Source organism: Macrobrachium rosenbergii, chromosome 2, assembly GCF_040412425.1.
Source record: "Macrobrachium rosenbergii isolate ZJJX-2024 chromosome 2, ASM4041242v1, whole genome shotgun sequence".
Taxonomy (NCBI): domain Eukaryota; kingdom Metazoa; phylum Arthropoda; class Malacostraca; order Decapoda; family Palaemonidae; genus Macrobrachium; species Macrobrachium rosenbergii.
In genome coordinates, this window is record NC_089742.1 from 31,114,036 (window position 1) to 31,130,847 (window position 16,812).

Consider the following 16,812-nt stretch of genomic DNA (forward strand, 5'->3'; position numbering starts at 1 on the left):
ACCCGAATTTGAATTCTTCATTGGCGATATTCGGGGGACGCGGGTTACCTCATTCTATATGTATTGAACGGCGCCGTCTCTGAGAGAGAGAGAGAGAGAGAGAGAGAGAGAGAGAGAGAGAGAGAGAAGAAGAGAAAGATCCAATTCCCCTATAAAAAGGATAGGGACGAATCGACGAAAGAATTCCCATTCTTTTCTGATTAGCCCTGCTTGTCCCAAAGACCCGGTTACGGGTCCTCCTCCTCCTCCTCCTCCTCCTCCTCCTTTTCTCGTTCCTCTTCTTCTTCTTCTTTACTCCTGCAATGGGAGATGACGGACGCGACTTCTGAAGATCCGAAAGGACGCCATATGATGTGGAAAGCACAAATCATCTTTTTGGTTACGTTTCGTCCACAATAGAAAGCGTCGGATTTATATTTGAGGTCTCTGGCACCAGAAGGCTTCATGCCTCAGCAAGGAGGGGAGGGAAATTGGGATGAGATGCTTTAGGATGCAAGATTGCCGGGTGAAAGCGGAAACGTTCATGTTACTGTACGCTGTCCTTGTTTCGTTCGTCTTAGTTTATACTTAATGAGGTTTTTAATCAACCTTCATTTACACGAGAAACGATGGGTCATCACATTCTCTCTCTCTCTCTCTCTCTCTCTCTCTCTCTCTCTCTCTCTCTCTCTCTCTAGTTTATACATAATGAGATTTGAATCAAACCTCTACATACATGAGAACTGGTGAACCATATCTCTCTCTCTCTCTCTCTCTCTCTCTCTCTCTCTCTAGTCTATACACAATGAGATTTGAATCAAACCTTTGCATACACGAGAAATGATGACCCATCATCTTTTCTCTCTCTCTCTCTCTCTCTCTCTCTCTCTCTCTCTCTCTCTCTCTCTCTCTCTCTCTCTCATACATATGACATTTGAATAAATCTCTGTACACACGAGAAATGATGAACCATTACCTTCTCTCTCTCTCTCTCTCTCTCTCTCTCTCTCTCTCTCTCTCTCTCTCTCTCTCTCTCTCTCATACACATTAGATTTGAATCAAACCTCTGCACACACGAGAAATGATGAACCATCACCTCTCTCTCTCTCTCTCCCTCTCTCTCTCTCTCTCACAGGTGCAACAGCACACATACATCTATCTCACCTGAGCGAAACAGGCGCAAAAATGTCACCTCTGTCACTACGAAAGGAATGAACGGAATGTCATCATCATCAACAAGTGTCAGTCGAACCCACGATAACTTTGCAATCATTGCATAGTTGTGTCGTGACTTCTCCGGACGGTGTTTTTTCACCTGACCCCCGAAAATTGGGCGTCCGTTTCGCCCTATGTTGGAAATCACTGACTTTTTATTGCTAGCTTTGGGTTAATCTAATTCTTTTACTGTTGGTAAGTCTCATTCGTTGATTGAAACCTTGTCTTAGTCTATGTTTTCTTCGTCTCAACATCGAATCGAAGGAAGCTGAGTCAGGATTGCACCAATAATAAAAATAATAATAATAATAATAATAATAATAATAATAATAATAATAATAATAATAATAATAATAATAATAATAATAATAATAATAATGATTTCCAAGTGGATCTTTCTTGTCCGGATCTTTCTTTTCCTCACCGGGGTGACAGTAGGGAATCTGGGAATTCCAAAGGCTTCTGGGAATTCAGAAGGTTTCTGGGAATTCCGGAGGCTTCTGGGGCTTTCGAAGGCTCCAAGACAATCTCCAGGCTCTGAAGCCTTTGGATTTCTTGCACAAGACTAAGAACAGTTTTATGGAGAAGAAATCGGAGACGAAAGGCTTTGAGGATTTCTATGGGGGAAACCCACGTTCTTGGAGATGAATTCTGGAGGCTTTTGGGGCATCCGTAGGCTTCAAGACGATCTCCAGACTCTGAAGCCTTTGAAAACGCCCATTGGATTCTCCAGGAATGCTTCAGGAGCTGAAGGCTGCTTCAAAGGACCCTGGAATCGTGAAGACGTCTTCAAGAATACGTTTTAATCCAATGAAACACCCGAAGAGAAGTCCTTAAGACGGAGGCCCCAGTTCAAGATTGGCAGCCGCGTTTAAACAGGGAGTCCTTCAACTGCCCTCCCGCTCCGCGCAGCGTAGCGCCCGCCTTTCGCTAGTAGTAATAATAATAAAATGATAATGATAATAATAGTAGTTATCATTATAATTGTTATTAATATTTTTATTATCATCATCATTATTATTTTTCTATCATAATAATAATGATACTAATTAAAAAATACTCCTGGTAGCATGAGTCTTAAAATGGAGAAAAGTACACAGTTATGTACATGTACATATATTTAAAGATAAATCTGTACAGATAGCTTTCGGGAATCTGTACAGATTCATCTTTAGATATATGTACATACTGTATGCATAACTGTGAATTTGTTTCTCCAATAATAGTAATAATAATAATATTAGTAATTATTATTATTATTATTACTATTATTATTATTGTTATTCCCTTCAGTTTCTGCCTAATTAGGTTAGTTGAGTACTCAGGCATCGGAGAGAGAGAGAGAGAGAGAGTACTTAAAATCTGTATCAGTTTCATGTTCTGTTTCAATCTGAAGTTACGATTTTCTTCAAGAAAAAAAATTAATGAGATCCATTTCATCCATGGTCGAATTGTAATTGGTTAATTAAGGAGGAAGAGCCCGTGCTGTCATAAAACCTCACTTGAATTATAGATTGACAGCAGAAGTTTAAAGATTTTTTTTACAAGAAACGAAAGTGTACCGAAAGGATGAAAAATGGAACTTAAATATAAGACCGAGCGTATTTAAAACCATTTTCATTTTTGATAGCAAACCAAAGTTTTTTCAAGTTATCTTGGTCAGAAAATCAAGTTTTTAAAATTCTTTTTGTAAAAAAGATTTTTTTCAAGTTTTTTTTCACAAAATCAGGGTTTTTTTTTTTTATTTTTTTTAAAACCAAAAAATTTTTTCAAGGGGGCTAAAGACTTCTCACCGTCGAATCTCACGTCCAGATATTCAGGCCCCTTTCCAGTCGGACGAAATCGCGGCCAATATGTCTTTCCCCAAACAAATAAATAATGCTCTAAGTACCAACTCCACAAACACCCCCTAAAAAAAAAAAAAAATGAACCTCGAAACCCCAAGTGATGTATAGAGAGGACTTTTTCCAAGTCTTAGACTTCCAGACCTTTCTCAGGAAAAAGAAAAAAAAATGGAAGAAAATAAATTTCCAGGACGAATAACTCTTCACTTGAGACGCCTTATCTGGCCATATATTACCACCAACAAACCGGATTTATTGGCTTTCGGGATAAGCAGATATTCTGGATATTCCGGTGATGGATTGAACCGGTCGCTCCCTGTGATGGGCTGTTCCCCCAACCCCCTCCCCCCTCCCCTCCCTCCTCCTCCTCCTCCCTCCTTCCTCCCTTCTCCTCCTTCCTCCCTACTTCTCCTCCCTTCCTCCTGTCTCCTCCTCCCTTCCTTCCTCCTCCTCCTCCTTCCTCCCCTCCTCCCTCCCTCCTCCTCCTCCTCCTCCTCCTTCCTTTCCTCCTTCTCCCTCCTCCACCTCCCTTCCTCCCTCCTTCTCCTCCCTTCCCTCCTCCTCCTCCTCCCCTCCTCCTCCTCCTCCTCCTCCTCCTCCTCTCTTCTCCCTCCTCCTCCTCCTCCTCCTCCCCAAGAACAGCGGAATACTTCATGATTGGTGGCTGGGGGCGGGAAAGCGAGAAAATCAAAAAAGGACAAAAAAGAGAGTAAAAATATAAAAGAGAAAAGCTCTTTGAGCGATTGCTTGTTTACTTGCTTCCGTGGCTCTCTTTATTTTCTTTCTATTTTTCTTTTCGAGTTTCCGGGTTTATTTCGACAGCATTCTGCATGAATTTTTTCGGGACTTGGAATTTTTTCTTTTTTTTTTTTAGGTGTGAATGTGTTATTTCCATGAAATACTTCTGGTCAAACATTACAGAAGCAAATATTTTTACATTTTCTTTGTTTTAGCTTTTGGGGAATCTAGGCTTCATTTCGACTAGTTGTCCCTTGCGCCAACCGGCTAAGGTTTGTTGCAAGTTACATGAGTTACGTTAATGTTTGAGCTTTTTTTTAAGAATGGGGCATTGACCCTCATATTCAAACTACAGTCTGTGTTTGGATGTACCATGAACATATGAAAATGAAGTTTGACAATCAATAAAGTTTTAGTCTTACAAAATACTTCTGGTACTTAATCAAATTTCTAGGACCAGCATGAGGGCCGCACGTAAGATCAAGGGGGCATTGCCCCTGAAATCATAAAAATTATATATATATATATATATTATATATATATATATATATATATTAGTATAATATATAAATTATTGGCATCATAATTCCATATATAATATATATATATATATATATATATTATATATATATCTTACTTATAAATTATTGGCATATAATATATATATATAATTATATATATATATATATATATATACTCGTGTATATATATATATTTATATATATATATATATTATATATATATATATATATATATATATATATATATATATATATATTATATATATATATTATATAATTGCTTTATTCATTAAAGAAATGGAGGCGCTGATACTCTTTTTGGAATTAACCTGCTAATTCAAAGGGTCCAAAATGTTTGTCTGCTTGATACCGGAATTTATCCATGTATGTATTAAGCTTTGGCTCCCCAACCCCTTGGAAAATATGCTGTAGACGCCCACGAGGACTAGGATTAAAAAAAAATATTTGTCTTCAGGTAGATGCTACGGATATAACAATGCATGGAGTTTATGTTATATTTATAAGAGTTCTGAACTTGCTTCATAATGTTACAGCTTTCTGTACAGTTAAGCCCCTCTTTCTCTTGTCTCGAAGAGAGCTGGCATAGATAAAAACACGAGAAAGTCCAGTTCAACGGCCTCTACTTTATAAACCAGCGAAGTTCACTTTCTTGTGACGAAATCTAATCACCTCTCCTTTCTTATTTTTATGTTGTTGTTTGTCTTCTTCTTCTTCTTCTTCTTCTTCTTCTTCTTCTTCTTCACTAAATACCAGCAAAGTTTAATTTCTTGTAACGCAAGTTAATCACCTCTCCCCCCTTCATCTTATGGTTTTTGTCCTTCTTCTTCTTCTTCTTCTTCTTCTTCTTCTTCTTCTTCTTCTTCTTCTTCTTCTTCTTCTTCTTCCACCGGCGTCTACTTAGCAAATACCAGCAAAGTATAATGTCTTGTAACGGAGGTTCATCACCTCTCCCTCCTTTTTATGGTTGTTGTTGTTGTTGTTGTTGTTGTTCTTCTTCTTCTTCTTCTTCTTCCCCGAGCTTCACAGTCGGTTTACTTGACGCCCAGGAAATGGCGGGTATTAGAATTTCTCCTTCTTCAGACACGCCCCATTAGGCTGGAGGGACATCGCAACTTGATATATACCGTTGGCTCTTTTGTGCGTTTACGAGACGGATGAGCCGGGATCTTGTTATCCAGATGAAATCTATTAGTTAGATTCGAAGGGATATGAGAGAGAGAGAGAGAGAGAGAGAGAGAGAGAGAGAGAGAGAGAGAGAGAGAGAATCCTCTACCGGATACCAGGAGCAGATCTGTTTCTACGTGAGCCTGATGTTGTAATTATTACTTTGGAGAAGGAGAAATGGTGTTGTTGTTTTACTATGTGAGTCAGGTTAAGGTCTGAGTTAGAGAGAGAGAGAGAGAGAGAGAGAGAGAGAGAGAGAGAGAGAGAGAGAGAGAGAGAGAATCCTCTACCGGATACCAGGAGCAGATCTGTTTCTACGTGAGCCTGATGTTGTAATTATTACCAAGGAGAAGGAGAAATGGTGTTGTTGTTTTACTATGTAGGTCAAGGTTAAGGTCACAGAGAGAGAGAGAGAGAGAGAGAGAGAGAGAGAGAGAATCCTCTACCGAATACCAGGAGCAGATCTGTTTCTACATGAGCCTAATGTTGTAATTATTACCAAGGAGAAGGAGAAATGGTATAGTTGTTTTACTATGTAGGCTGTCAAGAGTTAAGGTCACAGAGAGGGAAGAGAGAGAGAGAGAGAGAGAGAGAGAGAGAGAGAGAGACCACCGGATACCAGAGCAGATCTGTTTCTTACATAAGCCTGATGTTGTAATTATATTGGTACCAAGTTAGGTCACTGGGGAAGGTCACAGAGAGAGAGAGAGAGAGAGAGAGAGATCTGTCTCTGCAAGAGATTGATGTTGTAATTATTATCAAGAGTAGGGGTAAAGCAATTGTTGTTTAATACTGTATGAAGGTCAAGGTTAAGGTCACAGAGAGGAAATGCATGTAGGCTGACGTGTAAGCTTGCAAGCGCCATTCATTCATGGCTGTCGATGTGCATACACCGCATTCATTCAACCAGCATACATTTCTGTATTCATATATATGATTTCGTGCATTGGGACGATTCGTATGTACCTTAAAAAGACCTCAGAAATAATCGAATTACGTTAATATTATCACCGATAAATAGATAAATGAGAAATTATTTAGAATTGACTCTACAAAAGCAATCCTTAGCGCAATCCTTCTTCATTTCAGGAAGAACCTGACCTCACAAGACGTTGACGGAGGTCACATTAAGAATAGGAGGACGAAGACCAATGACAAGACTATTTACAAACTAAGAATATGCACACGAAAAGGCAAACTGAGTTAGTAAAGGTAAGTCTCGACATATTGCTGTTTAGTCTGTCAGTTGCTGAAGAAAATGACTCAAGTTTGCGAAGTTTCTCTTGAGAAGACGTATAGAAAACCGCAGGTAGCGAGAAGTTGCCGAGGACAGTGAAAAAATCTGAAACTTTTGTTTTATTATTTTCTAAATGTTTTGTCTTGTGAAAATGTGAAAGGTGAATTATCGGGAAGAGTAAGGTTATAAGAGTAGATAAGTGTCAGTCCTTAGGTTCGGTGGATGTTTGTAGAAATGGCAGTGATGAAGGGGTGATTAGTTGAAAATTGAATTAATAAATTATCAATGAGTTGAATAGAATTAATAGAATTATCAATGCCCAAACTATATATTCTTATATATATATATATATATATATATATATATATATGTATATATATATATATATATTATATATATATGATATATATATACATGTATATATATATATATATATATATATATATATATATATATATATATATGTATATATATATATATATATGTATATATATATATATATATATATATATATATGTATATATATATATATATATATATATATATATATATATATATATATATATATATATATATATATATATATATATATATATATATATAAATGTTTGTGCACGCGCTTGCTTGTGCATTACGTGCGATCACACTAGATATAACCCTCCTCATTAATCCGTCGCCTCAGATTCCAGTCTCCACTAGTCCCATAAAGCTGGTCGCAAGGGCCGTTATTCAGTTCACTTCTGGCTGACGTCACCAGAGCTATGCAGGATCTGCCTGGGAGACGGAACTGAGCCATTAGTTGTTACAAATATACTTTTCTCGACGTTTCAATATCTTGGTTTTTAGAGGGACTTCTGAACCTTTTTATTTTTAGATTTCTGTAAAAGAAAGCTCAATATTGTGCCGGCTTTGTCTGTCCGTTCGCTCTATTCTGTCCGCAATTTTTTCTGTCTGCCCTGAGATCTTAAAAACTACTGAGGCTAGAGGGCTGCAAATTGGTATATTGATCATCCACCTTCTAATCATCAAACATACCAAATTGCAGCCCTCTAGCCTCAGTATTTTTTTTTATATTTTATTTAAGGTTAAATTAAGCCATAATCGTGCATCTGGCAACAATATAGGACAGGCCACCACCGGGCCGTGGTTAAAGTTTCATGTGCCGCTGCTCATACAGCATTATACCGAGACCACCGAAAGATAGATCTATTTTCGGTGGCCTTGACTATACGCTGTACAGAAAACTCGAAGAAACTTCGGCGCATTTTTCACTTGTTTATTTTTTTCTTTATTCTCAGATTTGTCTAACAACTAATCTCAGTGAGTATAAAGTTATTGGGGATCAAGGTTAATTAAATTTATATCGTCCTTTGGAAGTTTAACCAATTTACTAAAATATTAGTGCCTTTATTATGCCTGGGAGACAGAACAAGGCATTAATTGTTACGAATATACTTTCCTTAATGTTGAAGTACCTTGTTTAATAACTTTTTAGCATAAGTGATTGTATAGGTTTTTTTTTTTTACTTTTTAAACATGAACGATTGTACAGGTGTTTCATTTCCTTTTCTTGAAATGATAAGTTAAACTGAAGAGGTTTTAACCTTCAGTCTTGTATTACTGACGGTCAGTATTAGTAACAGTCGCTGCCATTAACAGTTACTCTCGGAAATCGTCATGTCATCAACAGTGTTCGAGGTTTTAACCTACCAGTACGTAATTATGCTTTCCGGACATTTTATGTAGCGGCTTTTGAAATAAAATGAATTATAACTTTTCCTGAATACAGCTTTCTTAATTATATCCATAGGGTCTTATTGGAAGTCTTAGGCCAGGTATTCACGATCAGGTTTACCTGTCAGTTCATCGAAACTGACGTTAAAGCTTACGTGTGGACGACAGCTTGTGGGCGGAGTCAGTCCACTCGCCAGAACGGATGAACTGATGCAATTACCTAAAGTTCTTCCGCCTGACTGACAGGCGATCGCACTTGTGGACTCAAGGGTAAACAATGATTTTATGACCAGAATATGAATAAACCATTTATAGGCCTAATTCATTTCATTGTTAGACCCTGTGGCGCTATTTGTAGACCGTTATGAGTCCAGATCATATGATAGAAAATAAAAAAAACTATTTCCATGTGATTCAGACAATTTGGTATAGGCCTAGGCCAGTGTCCTGCCTTTTTATGAAAGGTGTTCCTAGTGAAAGTAGGCTTCATGGCCCATTTCATTAATAACTGAACCAACCCCCAGTTCTAAATTTAACCTTATTCATTAATACTATATGAGAATATACATCTCTCTCTAATAGCCAATATTTAGACCATACTCTGGTACGTCTTTTTGCTTCTTTTCTATTTAGTCTGTGTAGCTCCACCTCCATATCAGTCAGTGGAGTTTCCATCGCTGCCATTTGGTGTTCCCACGACGAAGGCTAGGCGAGAACTGAGGGAGATGACCTCGAGTTGACTGTCCGACAAGTGACAGTTCTACTCATTACGCGTGGACGCTCATCCGTCGAACGGTCGCGGGTGAACTGACAGGTAAACCTGATCACGAATACCCAGTCGTATGAATGAAAAAAAGATCTTTAAATTTATTTTTCTACTTGTTATGTTATCGCTTCTTGTTGCTCTTAGCATAGTTTTGCTGTATATTTCCTGCTCTAGTTCTTTCTGTTTGTTAAATTTTATTTTTCTATTTTTCTCATCTAATTTCTCCAAATCTTCTGCTTCTTCTTTTATTAGGGAAATTACGTAACTTGATTTTTCTATTTAATATTTTGAATTGTTGGTCTTCCTCACCCACTTCCCCACCCCTTTCTTCTTCTTCTTCTCTTCTTTTTCTTCTTCTTCTTCTTCTTCTTCTTCTTCTTCTTCTTCTTCTTCTTCTTCTTCTTCTTCTTCTTCTTCTTCTTGTCAGATCTTTGTGTTCCTTTGACTTGACCTTCTCCGTGTTGTGGAAACCTCCTCGAGACAAAGTTTTAATGAGGTTGTCTAACCCCTTTTCCTCCTCCTCCTCCTCCTCCTCCTCCTCCTCCTCCTCCTCCTCCTCCTCCTCCTCCTCCTCCTCCTCCTCCTCCTCCTCCTCCTCCTCCTCGAGGTTAAAAGTGGATTGAACTCATTCCTAAAACAAATCATGCGTTTTATTATTTTTATTGCTGATTTTCTTATCCCTTTCTTATATTTTGTTACGTTTCTTTCGGTGTTAGTGTTGGTTGGCTGGACGAGTCTGTGAGCTTTCACCAAGCGTAGTGCTTATATATATATATATATATATATATATATATATATAATATATATATATAACTGAACCACAAAAATATGGGAACGTGATGAATATATAAATTTATAATCCCCATCTGTCATTTATACGAGTTTTCTTTGTAAACTTATCTTTTATATTTCTATCAGTCTACTAAGTAAAAGGACAATAAGTCAGAAAGGCCTAGCACCACGCCGTCGTTTCTCTTTCCTTTGCGCATTGCATTATATATATATTTATATATTATATATATATATATATATATATATATATATATTTTTTATATATATATATATATATATATATATATATATATATATATATATATATATTTTTTTTTTTCTATTGCAGAAATTCTCTGACCCTCGAAAGAAACTTACGTAAACATTGTTTTTCCAGGTCGTATTTCGAAAGAAATCGGGTTTGAAAAGAAGTCTGTAATCTTTTGCGTACGCCCTGCTTGTCTTAAAAGACTCGAAAGAACCGGGTTCAGCTCTTTTCCACTGAGTTCAAGTTTCTCAAATTATCTCTCTCAGCACAATAACCTTTTTCAAGAGATAATGGACGATTTCCTCAGGGGTCACCGTCCTCATTATTGCTTCATCGTCTATTGTTTTCTCTTTCTCTTCTTTGCGTCAACAGCGACGCCGGGTTGATAATTCGTGGACGCAGATAATATTAGATAATCTTTCTTCATCATCCTAAACATTCCCTGCAAGGAAGCTTCGTCTTCTTTTGTGATTTGTTTCAGGAAATTAATCAGGTCGAATGTGACAGTTTGATATCGGTTCTGATGGAAGGGGAACTGATTGTGGTTTTTGCACACAAAATGAAAGAAAATGTGGGAGATGTTTTGATATGTTTTTGAGGACGGAGAGCAAATTCCCAAGCAGGTGTGTTATTGATGTTAGTGAAAATACCTTTTATAAATGATAAAGGAAAATTCTTGTAATTCTGATAGTAAAAAAAAGTAGTGTTTTTTTATGCTGAAGAGAGAAGGCGGCCCGAAAGTGTACCCTTCTGTGAAGAAAGAAAATTTCCTGTCCTTGTTGTTTAGAGAGCCGGGCTCATTTTTTGCAAGGTCCGTGGTTCGATTTCAGCCATCACTCACTGGTCAACTCTCCTGTGAATGGGTACTAGGCTCATCTAGAAAAAAAAGGGCTGGAAACCTCATTTCTAACTACTTTTTAGAACCGGGAGGTTCTACACTTTCTGTCACAACCCCACTCCCAGTATCTCTCTCTCTCTCTCTCTCTCTCTCTCTCTCTCTCTCTCTCTCTCTCTCTCTCTCTCTCTCTCTCTCTCCATATGTAGGTATATGTATATATATATATATATATATATATATAATATATATGTATATATATACACACATGTATATATATGTATATATATATATATGTGTGTCTCTGTGATTTGATTGTTCGTCTTTCCTTCAAAAGTTATTAGTCCTGAACGCATAAATCTCGCATTCTCAAGGTGCCTTGCTCCGTAACCGGACAATAATTTGTTAGCCGAGAGAAAATACACTAAATACGAAGCAAATAAATAAAAAACCAAATATAATAATAATCATGAATCAGAGCGACAACCTACTGGGACAGCAGAGTAACCCATAGTTCCCCGTAGGGCTATATTAAACCCCTCTTTCCTGCCCCCACCATCTTCACCCATCCACACACCCACCTTCCCGCCACAACGGGATCATTCCCATCCCGCATCAACATTCCAAGGATTCCAGACAGCGCCACCAATCTTATTCCATTTTGAGGGAAATTATTCATGAGAGGAGAGGAAGGATCGACGTGGGCCAGTCCCGGCAATCGTCGTCATTTTTCTTCTCCTTTCGGGGAGCAATTTGGGCCCCGAACGAATGAATGGCTTCCTTACTACTATAAACGCCCTCCTCCTCCTCCTCCTCCTCCTCCTCCTCCTCCTCCTCCTCCTCCTCCTCCTCCTCCTCCTCCTTCGCCTTGTAGATCTTCGAGAGGAGGAGGAGAACAAGAAGAAGAAGAGGAGGAGGAGGAGAACAAGAAGAAGAAGAGGAGGAGAGGAGGAGGAGAAGAAGAAGAGTGGGAGGAGAGAGGAGGAGAAGAAGAAGAGGAGGAGAGGAGGAGGAGGAAGAAGAGAGGAGGAGGAGGAGGAGGGACAAGTAAGAAAAGAGGAGGAGGAGGAGGAGGTCACTAAAAGAAGAGGAGGAGGAGGAGAACAAGAAGAAGGAAAGAAGGAGGAGGAAGGGGAGAACAAGATGAAGAAGAAGATTAGGAGGAGGAGAACAAGAGGAAGAAGAGGATGAGGAGGAGGAAGAAATGAAGAAGAAGAAGAAAAAGAAGGAGGAGGAAGGAAAAGAGAAGAAGAAGGAGGAAGAGGAGAAGTACAAGAAGAAGAAGAAGAAGAAGAAGAAGAAGAAGAAGAAGAAGAAGAAAAAGAAAACCGTTCGCCGATCACTCTCCCTTTAGCGCGCGCAGAAAATTTCCTCCCCCATCATAATGCATAATTAACGTGTGTTTTTAGCGAATGTTTCATTGTATATTTCTCTATCCCCGATTTTTTTTCAAAGGGGATAAGGGTTTAGTGTTGGGGACAGACTTACTGACCTTTTTATCTTCCCCCTTATTCTAATGAATAACGCATATATTTATTGTATATTCCATTCTATATACATGTGTATATTACTCCTTTGATCTCTGATCTTCTCTAAGGGTGAATTTAACTGTTTCCAATTTTCCCTGCATTGCAGCTGATTGTATATTTATCGCTAATTTTAGTGGACATTTCTCATTCTATTCCTAACTAACCTGAATATTTTGAAAGTAATGGATGACTTTGTGAATACTCTTCCTAACTCTTTTCTGCATTAAAACGATCCGATTATGTTTCTTTGCAATATTTTTATGCGTGATGTGTATTTCAAAGCATTTGTGTTACTCTGTGTAAGAGAGAGAGAGAGAGAGAGAGAGAGAGAGAGAGAGAGAGAGAGAGAGAGAGAAAATTAATGAAAGAAACCTCTTATCTACGAATGTAGTAGGTAATGCTTTCGATGGAAAAATACATAGGGTTTTATCTCAGAACAATATTTTGTTTATTTTCTTCAGGTGGGTGTCTGAGTTGGCTATGTGGGGGGAGGGCAGGGGGGTGGGGACTCATGAAAAAACAGTCCTTAGAACTGCATGGTTAGAATTTTCTAAAATAAAAGTTTTTTTTCCAAATAGAACGATATTTGCGTTCTTTAAGGGTGTCTTGTGTGTGTGTGTGTGTTTGTGTGTGTGTATTTGTGTCTGTGTGTCTGGGACGGGGAGGGGGTATCAGCGTCTGGTAGTGTGGGTGGAGGAGAGCCGAATTAGCCTTGTCTAAAACTGTATTCATATCATCTCAAATTCTCCTTATTTTATCACTTCGCATATATGACGTAAACAGTATGTCCCTATTCAAATGATCAAAATTAAGCAATCTCCTTAATTAACATTACCTTAAAATAGTCATAAAGTCAAATAAAAATCTAGGAAATGAACTAAATCGAGAAAGGAAAGGAGACTTCGTACTTTTTAGAAGACTGTCTTACGCGGACTGTGCTCGAAGTCATTTTTCACGCAGCTCGCCGATAGGGCTGGGCTTCCGAGGCATTTAAGGTTACTTCGTCGAGGGATCCGGAGGTAATTAGGACGCTATTGGCAGGAGAACTGCTGTATCACTGTTAGTCTTTGGGATCTGGAAGTAATTGATGGCGCTACGATATATATATTTATGTATGTATATATATATGTATATATATATATATATATATTTGCTATATATTATATATATATATATATATTTATTATATATATATATATATATATATATATATATATATATATATATCATATATAAATATATATACATACATACAAATATATATATATATATATATATATATATATAAATATATATATATATATATATATATATATATATATCTATATTATATATATATATATACATACATACAAATATATATATATACATATATACACTATATATATATATGTATATATATATATATATATATATATATATATATATATATATATATATATATATATATATATGTATTTGTTGTACATATATATATATATATAAATATATATATATATATATATATATATATAATACACCTACCTAATATATATATATATATATATATATATATTATATATATATATATAATATATATATATATATACATACATATATATATATATATATATATACACTATATATATGTATATATATATACATACATGTATATACATATATACAAATTTTATATACACTATATATATGTATGTATATATACATATATATAAATATACTTTATATACAGTGTATATCATATATATATATATATATATATAGATATATATATATATATATATATATATATATATATAATAACATTTTTCATTACCAAGCCGTTTCCTCTTACAGAGGGTGACTCATGAAAAATAAAAAAAAAAAACCAGGCAATGGCCTCTGCCACATTCATACCTGAATTTTTGAACCTAGGTTCAGCCTTTGTGGAGAGAGGCTCTACAACATTTGTCCGCTCTTGTTATAGTTAAAAGAAACGTTGTAATAAAAATTAAGCGCTAAGATTAGAGATAAAGAAACTGCAAAAGCCTTAGAAACGCCATTATAACTATTTCCTTCATAATGACTTTTACACTGCAATATCTCCCTCCATCTTCACGCTTATTTGAACCATGCCAAGAGACAATAAAAGAATAAAAAATGCCAGACGCACGATCATGGCTAATTTTAACCTCAAATAAAATAAAAATTACCGAGGCCAGAGAGCTGCAATTTGGCATGTTCGATGATTGGAGGATGGATGATCAACATACCAATTTGCAGCCCTCTAGCCTCACTAGTTTTTAAGATTTGAGGGCGGACATTAGAAAAAGTGCGGACAGGCAGACAAAGCCAGCATAATAGTTTTCTTTTACAGAAAACTAAAAAATTACATCTGATAAAAACAAAGGCTATAGAGCTCTCCAGAGCAGCTTTTTTTGGACAAAAGAGAGAGAGAGAAAGAAAGAAAGAAAGAGACACGAAAAAGAGAAAGAAAATAGCGTCGATAACGAGTATAATGGATAATAAATGTAGCAGGGGGAGGTTTTAGGACCCATATTTTTGCTAGTAACAAGAGCGGGTCCTAGGCTCATAATTCTTCGAAAAATCAGATGAACCTAATCTTTTTTCCCCAGTGTTTCGTAAGGAAGTCGCCTCGATCTTCGATTGTTTATTTGTGTGTGCGTGCGGGTGTGTGCGTTTGTGTGCGTGTGTGTAGTCCAGGTTTATATCATAGTTTTTTAGAGAATTGATTGATTGATTTATGGCTGCTGAAACTGGCGTCCCAACATCTAGTTTTTTGATGCCCTTTTTTTTTTAGAGAAGAAATCTTAGTTAGAAGATGATCATGAAAATTAAACTGGGAAGCAAGAAGAGGAAGAAGAAGAAGAAGAAGAAGAAGAAGAAAGAGAAGGAGGAAGGAGAAGAAGGAGGAGGCGAAGAAGGAGAAGAATAAGAAGAAGGGGAGGACGAGGGGGCTGAGGAAAGAAGAAGAAGAAGAAGAAGAAGAAGAGGAGGAGGAGGAGGAGGAGGAGGAGGAGGGGGAGGAGGAAGAAGAAGGAGAAGAAGAGGAGGAGGAGGAGGAGGAGGAGGAGGGGGGGGAGAGGAGGGGAGAATAGCTAGGAAGAAGAAGAAGAAGAAGAAGAAGAAGAAGAGGAAGAAGAAGAAGGAGAAGAAGAAGAAGAAGAAGAGGAGGAGGAGGAGGAGGAGGAGGAGGAGAAGGAGGAGAAGGAAGAGTATGAGGAGTATGAGGAGGAGGAGGAGGAGGTGGAGGCGGCGGCGGCGGAGGAGTAAGAGGAGTTTGAGGAGGAGGAGGAGGAGGAGGAGGTGGAGGCGGATGATTATGAGGATTATGATGAGGTAGAGGAGGAGGAGGAGGAGGAGAGGAGGAGGACGAGGAGGAGGAGGAGGAGCAGGATGAGGAAAATAAGAAGCTAATGGAAGGGAAATCCCAGACGGTCTCCACCAAACACGCGGAGGCTCGGCGAAGAATTTGTAGCGTGGAATCCATCCCTATCGGAACCCAAATCGCTCCCCAAACAGAAAAGAAATGATGATGATGATGATGATGATGATGGCCGAAACTAGCCACAGCTGATCACCCTTCTTCTTCTTCTTCTTCTTCTCATGAATATTTCACGGATCGCGAGAATATTGAAGCGTCATCAATAAGTCGTCCAGTTCTGATTTCCCCGTGTTGTTATGATCGCTTGTGAATGTGTGTGTGTGTGTGTGTGTATGTGTGCGCGTAGGTCAAAGGGGGTGGTAGTATGGGGGTGGGGGAAGGAATGGGTGGGGGTAAGGGGAGGATTGTTGGGGTGGTGTTAGGAATAACCACTTAGCGCTCTGGATATCTTGAGGTCAGCTATAGGTAGGTATTATAATTGTATGGCAGTCCACACAATTTATCTATTTAGAGCTATCAATGGAGACTTAACTTGCCTACGCTTTGGCTAGCATTTATCTCTCTCTCTCTCTCTCTCTCTCTCTCTCTCTCTCTAACAAGAAAAGTCTATCCTGTTCTTCACTAACCATATACTACTGCTTTATCACGCATTTCAAATATGATTTTAAATATGTAGCCTTTAATTTTGCAATAATAATTCGGCTATTTTTCTGTATCCTAATTTCCTAAATAACATCTTTTACTAAACGATCGGCGATTGCGTATCTATCAGCGACAGCTAGAGAAACAATTACGATCTGTTTTTTTT

General features: G+C 37.5%; 1 protein-coding gene and 1 long non-coding RNA gene across 3 annotated transcripts in view; both read left to right on the plus strand.

The window, feature by feature from the left end:
• The window catches only part of LOC136849661 (uncharacterized), a 95,879-nt gene that overhangs the window by 9,484 nt on the left and 69,583 nt on the right, over window positions 1-16,812 (plus strand). For both annotated transcript variants that reach the window (XR_010856350.1, XR_010856351.1), the window contains exon 3: window positions 6,572-6,694. This is a non-coding gene — a long non-coding RNA (uncharacterized lncRNA). The remainder of the gene's footprint in view (window positions 1-6,571; window positions 6,695-16,812) is intronic.
• LOC136849240 (major centromere autoantigen B-like) lies at window positions 9,711-16,287 on the plus strand. Its single transcript, XM_067122495.1, has 3 exons — window positions 9,711-9,833; window positions 12,354-12,446; window positions 15,749-16,287. The coding sequence occupies exons 1-3, from the start codon at window positions 9,711-9,713 to the stop codon at window positions 15,890-15,892; spliced, it is 360 nt and encodes a 119-aa protein (XP_066978596.1). The 3' UTR covers window positions 15,893-16,287.